Source organism: Anarhichas minor, unplaced genomic scaffold (assembly GCF_050575085.1).
Source record: "Anarhichas minor isolate MPS153535 unplaced genomic scaffold, ASM5057508v1 ptg000071l, whole genome shotgun sequence".
In the NCBI taxonomy this organism is placed as follows: Eukaryota; Metazoa; Chordata; class Actinopteri; order Perciformes; family Anarhichadidae; genus Anarhichas; species Anarhichas minor.
The window spans coordinates 1,873,404-1,884,417 of record NW_027466517.1 but is presented as its reverse complement, the minus strand read 5'-3'; the positions used below and the strand labels follow the sequence as shown (position 1 = coordinate 1,884,417).

At 41.3% G+C, this 11,014-nt stretch overlaps 1 protein-coding gene across 1 annotated transcript; it reads right to left on the bottom strand.

The window, feature by feature from the left end:
* Positions 1-5,373: 5,373 nt before the first annotated feature.
* LOC142935175 (tetraspanin-33) lies at positions 5,374-10,681 on the bottom strand. The gene is made up of 8 exons (XM_076079359.1): positions 10,625-10,681; positions 8,865-8,922; positions 8,065-8,189; positions 7,881-7,955; positions 6,743-6,838; positions 6,520-6,648; positions 6,017-6,178; positions 5,374-5,517 (listed from the first exon to the last, which is right to left on the bottom strand). Exons 1-8 carry the CDS (start codon positions 10,679-10,681, stop codon positions 5,374-5,376), a joined length of 846 nt encoding a protein of 281 aa, XP_075935474.1.
* Positions 10,682-11,014: the final 333 nt, after the last annotated feature.

Here is an 11,014-nt window from a genome sequence, read left to right as displayed (position 1 = left end):
GTCATTACTGACAATGTGAGTTTGACAAAAATTTGGAGGTAACTAAATGTTCACAGATTATTTAATTGTTTTTACTAGCACTTAAAAACTGAAACCAGCGGGTTCCCTAGAAGTTTCTAAAAAGTGATGGTTCGGAAGATGGTCAGCATAAATTAAATTTATTTAAATGATTTGTAGTTAAGTGGCACAGACCTTTAAGCTCACTTATGATACATTCTTATCCATTTTTTTTGTGAAAACATAGACTGCCTTAATTTGACCATTGACTCTCTGTTGTTTTAATCCACAAACCTCAATGTTCATCTGCCAACGTACACCGACAAACTGCAGCATTTTCAACTGTTACCAAAGCATTATTTTCATCAAACCATCATGTAGCCTACATACTTCATTTGTTGGTATTTTTTAATATGAAATATGCAAGTGTTTTTGGACTTTGTGTAATTTATTTGTATTTGAAAAATAAATATGCTAATACTAACATACTTAATACTCTCTTCCATACAGTGATAGTGACATGTTACTGTAGGCGACTTGTAGGGGCTGAACAAGGCGGCAACCTCCGGATCTTCCGAGTGAAGCCGATGCTGAAGTGTCTTAAGACTTGTGTTTTCTCTACTGACCAGCAGGGGGCGACTACTTCGGTTGCAAAAAGAAGTCTGATTGTATAGAAAATCTATGGGAAAATGACTCCTCACTTGATTTATTACCTCAGTAAACATAGACCATAACACAGAGTATGCTGTAGGGCGGGCTTACTGTGATTGACAGGTCGCTGCAGCTACCAGAGCCGTATACGGCATCTCTAAGTCACTCCACTGCATTCCAAATACGGTAACCCCCATTCATTGGTTGCAAAAAGGATAACATGGCGACGGCCGTAATTCAAGATGCCGACGGCGAAATCACCGAACTCGAGGCTTCAAAAAGGCGGTCCAAAAACCAACGGGTGACGTCACGGTGTATCTGCTAACCGATACCTCCATCAAAAGAGAAAATCCACCTTCCCAACAACTCCAAATCTGTCTGAGTTACATGTTGTATCTTGGTGCAGAAATATTAATGTTAAAGGAGTCATTGTGTTTATCAGCGGTTTGTGTTGGAGCTCCAGTCCTAAACACATTATGGGATTGCTAATTTTGAGTTCTGGCAAAGCTCTACTCAACTAAACCTTAATAATTAAACTAAATCTTGTTTTTTTTATATAGGCCTTCAGAGAGAAACTCGCTATAAAAAAACACTATATGGAGACTACGCCTAAATTAATAATAATAATTTGAATGTCAACCAAAGAGTTAGTTGAACTATTTGGTAGGCTGCACCCTGTTCAATTTAGCTGTAATTTGTAATGTCATGTTGAAGGAGGAGGCCTAATGCTTTGGGCTATATTTGTGGAGTTAGTTGTTAGTTTGTTTTTTTATTCACTGTGTAAATGGTTCTTGGTCTGAAACGTTTTGAGAAACAGTGCCTTATTTAAATTGTTGTCCTTGCGCTTGGGCTCATGGGTGCGTGTAATTTTGTACCAAGGAAGTTGGACATTTTTGGCTTCATGCGCCAATCAGCCACTCTCATAGCCCGCCTCCAATGCTGTATCCAGTTCTCTTTTATAAATCCATGCTCGCAACACTAAAGCCTCTTTGTAGCTCATTTACTTGATGTGCTGGAACTCTGACTGCTCATTTCTTGACCCTTCCAACAGTTTCATCGTGTTCCCAGACTTTAGTAGCTAACTTAGGTAGAGCAATGTTATTATTGCTGATGGAAATAAGCAACAAAAATAAATTGTACTAAACCAGAATATCCTTTAATCTATCCCACATTGAGCACAAATACCTCATTATAAAAGTGCAGAGGGCACAAAAGGATATCCTCACTACACTGCTGCTCTGCCGTTGCTAATTATAACGCACTCGCAGAGCGCTGTAATCCAATAAAGCGAGCGTGAGGGCGCACGGGACCGAATCCCCACGACATCACGCAGCCACAGGTTTTTTCGGCGGCTAATCCTTCACCACAGATTAAAGTCACAATGAAGACGCAACCAGTGAGGGAGGAACAACAGGGATTAATCGGGTTTACTGAGGGGTCCCTTGGTTTTGCACGCTGGGAGTTTCTCTCCTCAAGGATGTTTACGGAAAGCTTGTGTCACTTTGTTTTAACTTTAAAATAAGTTGAAATTCTCTAGTTTAGCATTAATGAGATAAAAGAGGCGGTTCCTTGTTGCAGCTTGTAAATCAGGAACTTTAAACTCAACATTGTAACATGGGGCCAGACCAGTGGCGGCTGGTGGAAAGTTTTCTAGGTAGGGCCATCCAATCAATTTCAGCAAACATCCCAGTATGATTTAATGCAAAAAAAATTAAAGTATCAAACACGCATTACTACTTTGCAGTTAAATATTTAACATTTATTCCAACACGAAAAAAAGCAGTAAATAACACTAATATAATATAATATAACATGTTTATTTATTGAGATGCCCCTATGGACCTTGTTATAGGAGGTAAAGATCAGAAGAAGTAAACATGAAGTGTAATTATGAATACTGATGTTAAATTAAGCTATGATGAGTTTTCACTGTTAATTTGCCATCTCAATTAATGGTTGATGCCTCCATGACCAAGTTAAGCAGACGAGACTGAGGACAACTATGTAGAAGAAAAGATGTTCACTTTGCCTAATATGTGGCTTGACAGAGTTCTCCATGTGTGTCCTGGTGTTCTCATGTTTCCTCACCTCCTCATCCCTCACTCCCGTAACTGTCCGTGCTGGATCTGTCCCCGTTGTTTTAAAAAGCTAAATAAGTTATTAGCATGAAGTCATCTTGCTAGCCAAACCTGTCTGGTGTACAATAGAGAAGCTTCGCATGTACTGCTTCCCTTTCCCGCTAGTCTGCTGTCTGATTGTGGGGTCAGGCTGATCTGTGATCAGCTCTTTGGCCTGCAGAATCTCCGCCAAAGTTCTCCTCTCAAACGAGACTTGGAGGAGTAGTGCTCGCGCTGGCGCTCGCCTGTAGAGACTTCTCCTGACGAGAACGCGCAGCTAGGGGGGCAAAATCTTTTTGGCCCCACACTGAATCTATTTGAGGGCGCTGATTGGCTAAATTGTATGTCACTCATTTATATCTTTAATCAGCAATTGGCTAAACTGCTTCATAGACCCGCCTCTTTTGGGCAAAAACGATTTTGCCCCCTGTAAGAGCCATTTTGTTGTTTTTGTTTTTGTACAACCTCCCACCACATGGGGGCGTAGTGCCGGTGTGATCCTGGCCACAGGTAATATAATCAGTGGATTCATTGGGCACAGGTTGTTGCTAATAGGTGGAAGCAAACAGTTTTTGACCGTGAAGATTTAACGAATGCAAATGTTATGATTTATTGGTAGGAGGAGAAATGGATAACTGAAGAGAAAGTGGTGAACTCTGATTACGTGAGAAATAAAATGCCTATATTCGAAACTGGACTTTGTTATTTATGGCACGCGTCAGAACAAGCATTACAGCAACCGTAGTGACTTTTTTATTGGGAAGCAACGGTCACTACACCCCCCTAGCTGCGTGTTCTGAGACTGTCGTGTACACAGGCGGAGAGCGCGAGCAGGAAAAGCATATATTTTGCGCAGATATCATATTTTACACATATCACTGGGTACATTCCATAGTTCAAAAACACAAATATTGACAATTTGTATAATTTATGATTATTATAATTATTATATTTTTTTTTGTGTGGCTCAAGGTGGGGCCATGCCCCATTGCCCTCTATTGACCAGCTGCCACTGGGCCAGACCATGAAGTGCTTTAAGTGGACTTAAAGCAAAACTGCAACGTTGCATGTACAATCGGTATCCATGAGGTCTTATTGTGGGGTGTAATTAACATTGCAGCCTCTAGGAGTCACCAGCAGAACATTAGACTGATGGACAAACTAAGCAAAGTCACTGCAGGTTCAAAATAGAAATTCAATTTTGTACAGGATTTTATTCATTTTAATTCTGGTGTCAGTTTTGATGGTTTCTTGGATGGATTCCTTTACGTTAATGAATGACTAAACTAAGTTTAGTATGCTGGTCATTAGGAGTACTACAAAACCTTAAAACTGACATGACAATGAATCCATCAACAAATAATACTGATAGTCAAGTCATTGAAATCTAAAAAGGAATAGAAACCTTTTATATTCTTCCAATCAGTTGGTTTGGCAGTTTTTTTTCCCTCTAACAACAATCACTTGATAATGTACAAATATTTCATCTCCTCTATTTATGTTTGACAAGTTCATTTTAACTTTGCAATTTATTCATTCATTTCCAATTTTCCCTTAAGGCCTTAACACACCGGGGGGCGTGACGAATAATTTAAACGGAAATGTGAAATACTTGCCTGAGAATATTTTGCATTAAAACTATTCGTACCGGCGGATATGCAAATTTGCAAAGAAATCACGTCACTTTTTTGCCGCATCGCATTCATGTTCTGTGTGAAAGCACTTCTGACAAAAACAGTTCCCAAAAAAATATTGACGTGCAAATTGATGGCACAAAAAAAAAACGCCTTGTATTTACGTATTTAGGTACTTCAATTTAAAGCGTTTGATGTTTTGGATAATACACTCATACTCTGCCTTGACGCGAGTCAAATAAGAACATTGATAACACACTCCTATGTCTGTTGAATATAGCTTAGCTTAGCATAACAACTGGAAACGGGGACTCTTTCCAGCAGTAATAAAATTGACCTATCAGCACCTCTACGCTCCACGTTTTACGGGGGGTTATATGCCAGAGTCAACACCAGAAAGTTACTGGTCAGGGCCACAAGATAAAGCAGCGCATAACCCCCTGTAAAACGGTTTATATGAACAAAGTTAGACCTTTAAGTTGTCTCTTAAGTCTGCCAGCTTTATGGAAGTGCTACTTTATTAAACAGGAATACTCCTTCAATCCAAACTCTTTATTTTTACTAAAGACTTCTATTGCAGCATACACAGAAAATCACAATCTACATAACAGAAGAAGGTCGGGATTGGGTGAATATTCGTATATCTACGAACCAAATGTTATTAAATTTTAATTAATCTACAAGTAACAGCCTTTTATAATACAAAAATATATCTTTTCACATAATGTTGATGACAAAAAATAGGAAATATGATGTAAAGACTGTTTTACATGAGGTAGTAGTTCAACCGCCAACACCTCTGGGTCTTGCTGAGGCGTCGTGGTGCAAGACGTTGAACCTGTTCACCCAGCTAATACATCAAATTCACAGTGAACAGAGCATGTCTTGCTCCATTTGATCAACATTCAGCTGTTTTTATTTTATATCTGACCCAGAATGAACGCAAGTCCCTTATTAGAGAAATCTGTCAGACATTATTCGTCATCGAAGTCTGTAAAAGCAGGAAACCAGTAGCTGTCCTGTCTTTCCGACCGGCTTCTGGGTGCATTTGCGTTCTTAAGCTGCCGGACTTTCTTTATCCTGGAGATTTGAGCTGCAGCCAAGCAGATCATGCAGACCTGCCAGAGGAAACCCAAACGGATTAGAAACTGATCAGGGCTGCTTCTGTCCCGACTTCGGTCTGGTTTTCTGTCATTAACCCTACGTTTCACTGAAGCTCATGACAGCCGGAGCCTGTTTACAGTACAACAAAAATGTTGTTGTTAAGCAAGACAATTTTTACATTTCGTAACTTTCAGAACCAGACTGATGGGACTTTTAGACTAACATCTTCAGCAGATTGCGTTACTTAATTTTATGAATTTCACAGTTCAACAGTAATGCACATCATATAGAATAAGTATCCCTGTTCGGGAAAAGCCTAGGGAAACAGCTGTGCACTGCACTTTAACAGAACTGGGGCAGTTAATCAGATATACAGTATATTAGCGAGAAAATACACTTTGAAAACACTTCTTGTGTCACTTGTCAAAGTTTGTCGAGTGTGGAATGCGCTCATTGCTGCCCTTTGTGGCCAATAGGAAGAAAAAACACGGCCACTCCGACTGCAGTGTTTACCTCGAGCAGCAGCAGGCCGGCGGTCAGACCGGCCACCAGCAGCAGGTTGTTTTTGGCCCACCAGACGACCTTCTCCAGGCAGCCGATGGTGAAGACGTTCAGACCGGCCGTATGCTCCTCCAGCTGCTGCATCCCATAACCACACATGGTGTTCAGCACCGTCTGCAGAGGGAAAATAACGCACACCTTAGATGTGAGAGGTATTTCAGATCGTTGTCTATTTGTTCTTCCCTCAAGTTCTGTCCATCTCCTGAACTGATTTTATAGGAACCCCCCCCCCCGAACAAAAACATCAAGCAAAATGACATTTCTTTAAGTTAAGGTTTTTAAAAGACCCTCTACAGTACAAACATGTGAATATCTCAACAACTACAGGAAAGGTTTTTTATTTTATGATGATTCTTTGGTTTCAGGAACTGACAGAGATGGAAGTGACCCAAACTCCGGGCGTGCAAACATCCCTTTATAAACCTGTTGGCAACCATGCACACAGACCGGCTGACCTGGTTCTGTAGGCGAATGCAGCAGGAGAAGGGAACTCCACAGGCCTCCAGACTGGGGTTTGTGTCCAAACACCCAAAGTAGACGTTATTGGACCAGTCCTTATAGCGCTCAACTCCGCAGCACTGAAACTGCAAACACGACAAACTCTCACTGTCAGCAAAGTGGACTATGAAAAGCCGGACATTGCCTCTTGAATCATTAAGGACACAAATCATTCTTCACCTTCTTCTGGATGAAATCGATGGCGTTCTCCAGGTCCTGGTCCTCCCTGTAGCGGACGATGGTCTTCATCATCAGACTCTCCGTCCGCTCCATCACCTGAAGAACAACATTAAGTTTGTCACGAGCCGACACAGCAACGCTGATAGTGCTTTCACCTTGTGAGTTTTTATGTGTGAGTGTCATCATGGCAAATGTGGCCCTGGAGACACCTACTGACTTAAGCAGGAACCACCACAGAGGCGGTTTTTGAGTACTTTGCAAGGTGTTTATATGTCTGTGTTACGAGCTGTCTGTTGGCCTGCTGGAAGTAGGCGGGTATAAAGTGGGGAAGGGGCCATTGCCACTACCTCCCCATTTCAAAAACCCAGCCCAGTGTTGGTAACTTTTTTTTCCCCAATGAAAGTAGCTAGCAGCGCTAGCTCCAGAAGTTGCTAAATCTAGCAAGTTGGTCGCCAAGTCGGCAACACTGACAGCCTTCAGGCCTCCCTCCAAAGCCACCTCCCCAAAATTATAATTATGAATGTAAACAACCAACATCGCTATTGTTTGTGCTCACAGCTGTCAAGCTAGCAGCTTACGGAAGACTCCATTACTGAGCAATGAATACAAGCATGGCTAGGGAGGAAGCCGTTCAATCATTACATTCGGGCCGAATGAAACGATTGGACAGACGTATTACAGTCCTGCAACAGCCACCGATAGATTTCTCACCTTCATTTTTGTCAGATCATTTGATTCATTGATTACGAACCCTTTTAAACTGCGATACATATCGTATCAATTATGTTCAGGACTGTTTCTCATGCAGTGGATTAGAGGTCTGACTGTGCACTGTACTTGAAGGGAGATGGGGCAGTTGAACAGAGTGCATTTGCAAAACAAACCAGTCAGACCGCATCTTATTTTTGTAAAACAAGAATTACCGCCTTGCGGTTGTATGCCTCTGCCAACCAAGTCATGCTGCAGTTTACACATTCTTGCCCCTTGTGGCTGTTGATGGAAAAAACACTTACTTGGACAAGCGACGAAACGGTGAGATTATTGGTTTATTGGAAGTGTTTTCAAACAGTATTTTTAGATTTTTGCAAGAGATAATAGTGACGTCTTTGTGTTTCCTATGAGAGCAGCGTGACGTTACCATGTCAGTGAAGAGGTATCCCACGACCCCAGCAGCGATCTGCAGGAAGAGGACGCCCGTCAGGATCCCCAAAAACTGCAGGAGCAAACAACAGTTGCCCGGAACAGTAAGAACTCCGCATCGCCGACACGCAAAACAAACATCACACCAATCAAACTGCGACGTGATCAGTGACCGGTCGTACCGTCTTCAGCAGGCAGGTGGCGTTACGAAGCGCCCCGAAACATCCGAGGAATGTGATGAGAAACATCGCAGCGCCAACGACAATCAGGAGCAGAGCTGGATCCAACATCAGGGTGTCAACCACATCTACGTGCACACACACACACACACACACACACACACACACACACACACACACACACACACACACACACACACACACACAAACACACACAGTTGAATTGCAACCATCATACATAACAGCAAGTAAAAGTTGAAACATGTCTGATTCACTTTTTCTGATTCATTCTCTGGAATGTTATCAGCAGCATTGTTTTTATAACCCGACACACACACACACACACACACACACCACTATAGCCCTATTGCTTTTATATGTGATGTAGTTAGATTCCTTTGTTTTCCTTTTTTTAGATTTCCTCTGCAGGACTGAAACTTTGGAGTTTATCAGATTTTTGAGTACAAGTCGTTGTGCAAGCAAGGAACTGTTTTAAGAGTAAACCTGAAAGAAAATAAATCACATCAGCTCCACTTCTTCCATCTTGCTCATATCGACACATTACACCAATCAAAACAGGCGCCATACTTGCAACTCCTGCATGTGCATGTGAGAGCCCTGTAGGACTCAAAAATGTATCAGCAATTTGCGAGCAACAATCATCCGTCACATGCGATGCCGCCACCATATGTTTAAAAAAAATTGGTTTTGTGAAACGTGCCGGTTTGTAAAATACAGTGAAAACGTACAGAACACTAAAGGGCAGTTACACATCGTGAATTCTGCCTTTTTTTATGACCAACCTTTCTCCTTTGCAATCTTGGCGTAGATCCCGACCGCTACGAGGACTGCGCTCGCAACCTGCAGAGTCACAGAGAAACTGATTATTTTATCAGAACCTGACCACATGAAGCACAGATTGATGTTTTTTATGGGTCACTGATTTAAAAACAAAGCACAATAATATGCCTTAATACATTACAGACCATTCCGGGTTTGAATTCTGTCTGGACTCCACTGTCAACTAAATCCAGCTTACTACAGGATAGACTGCAAACTAGCATGTTAGCTAATAACATACAATATATTTGTCCCCACCCCCCGCCCTCTTTTGATGGAACTCGGCTAGCAGTTTCCCCCTGCTTCCAGTGTTTGTGCTAAGCTAGGCTAAACACATCTTTGGGCTATTTATCCTGCTGACACAGAGAGATCAAACTGATATGGTATCCATCTGAAACATCTAACTTTGGGTACTGACGATAACTGTGTTCAACAAAACAAGAACTACAAGTATCTGAGTTGGTGTAGACGTGTTTCTGCAAGTGGGGAGATGACATATGGAGTCTGACAGTTCCTTGGAAACAGCAGTTTGACAAAACAATCAATAACAGAGTCCTATCCAAGTAAAAGTTATAAGAATGATTAGTCATATGAGATCTTCTTTCTAGGAAATAAAAACAGAAGAGGGTCTCCCCCTAACTGTTGCCTTGCAGTTGGAAGAACAGAATTGAGTAAAATATATGGAAGCCCATATTTGCCAGGAAAAAACAAAAAACGGCAAAAGTTAAGCTCCTCATGGTAAGTCAAAATGACAGTAGTAAGTAATAGTAAGTCCAAAGTCATTATTGTGCCATACTACCTCATAATTAGGTTTCCATCAAACTGATTTGATGAGAATTTTCAATTTACACATAAAAAACCTGGAAATACAGCTAAAATAAACATAATGCTTCCCTGAAGTGGAAAAGTTGGTGTATAAATAAAAACAAAACGTGTCAACGTTGAATGGAGACTGAGTGAATAAATGATGACGTACCCGAAACATGTGACTTAAATATCAAATAGCCTCTGACCTTTTTTAAGTCCACTTTCCAGTGTGGATGTTCTGAACCGATATAAACACTTTTGCTTTCCAACGTGGTCGAACAACACCTTGTACATTTTTGTACCAAAATTCCCAGACCCTTAACTCCACCAAGCAATGTTTCCAACTTGCTCATATAACATTTGCTTGAAAAATTTGCATGAAAACAAAACCATTAAATTGCATTTACTTTTACAATTTTCAGTACATTTGGTTTAAAGTTGTGCAACATTTGGATGGAAACTTGACTTTGTATCTCATAGTTTTGATTTGACAACGTATAATCTTTGCCTTGTAAAAAAGTGGTCTTGCATACAAATATCACTGTATGCTGAAGTATTAAGACTTTACTCCAAGAGAACACACCCAGGCCAAAAGTACAGTGTCCACATACCTTTGGCTCAACAGTGCACAGCTAATTATATTTCTGTCTTTAAATCAAGCATGTTAAATGTTTGTATACCTTTTTGAAAACAAAAAACTTAGTTTTGTTGAGAGTTCATCACTTTTTCACTTCATAAATGAAGAGCTTATTTTCAAACTCAGTGGAAAACCGTCCGTTCCTTGAAATGGGGTAACTGTGGTGTTGAAATCACTTGCTGTAAAACCATATAGTGCAACACGTTCATAAGAACGCGATCACAATAATGAATCTGTAAACTGTTTGATCCTCAGACTGTTCCAAACAGAGAGACTCACCCAGAAGACGTAGCAGCAGATGAATAAAATGTACTTGATGGCTCGGTATCCTCTCATCTCCTCTCTGCAGATCTCTGTCAGACTGCAGTGAAAGTCTGTTGGAGGTTTTATTTTCTGCCGGCTGTAGACGTGTGTTGGCCTGTAGGACGCATTCCTGCTGTCAGGCTCATCCACTCTGGTGCTGCTGCTGGATGTCGTCCTGTCATCCCGCTGAGGGTGGAGGAGGTGTGAGGGTGGAGGAGGTGGAGTGAGCCTGTCGCTGTCGAATCGCATCACACCTGCTGCTTCATCAACAAAACTTAACTCATAGTGTCCAGATTAGCAGTCTTCACTCCTGATAGCGTCCCCTAGAGACTGCACAGTATCCTCTGCAGGTGTATCAATATTAAA

Coding starts and splice junctions, on each gene's coding strand:
- LOC142935175 (XM_076079359.1), bottom strand. CDS start 10,681: ATGAGAGGATACCGAGCCATCAAGTACATTTTATTCATCTGCTGCTAC. Junction 8,190..8,864: donor CAAGATTGCAAAGGAGAAAG/GTTGGTCATAAA, acceptor GTGTGCACGTAG/ATGTGGTTGACACCCTGATG. Junction 6,179..6,519: donor GCATTCGCCTACAGAACCAG/GTCAGCCGGTCT, acceptor TTCCCTCTGCAG/ACGGTGCTGAACACCATGTG.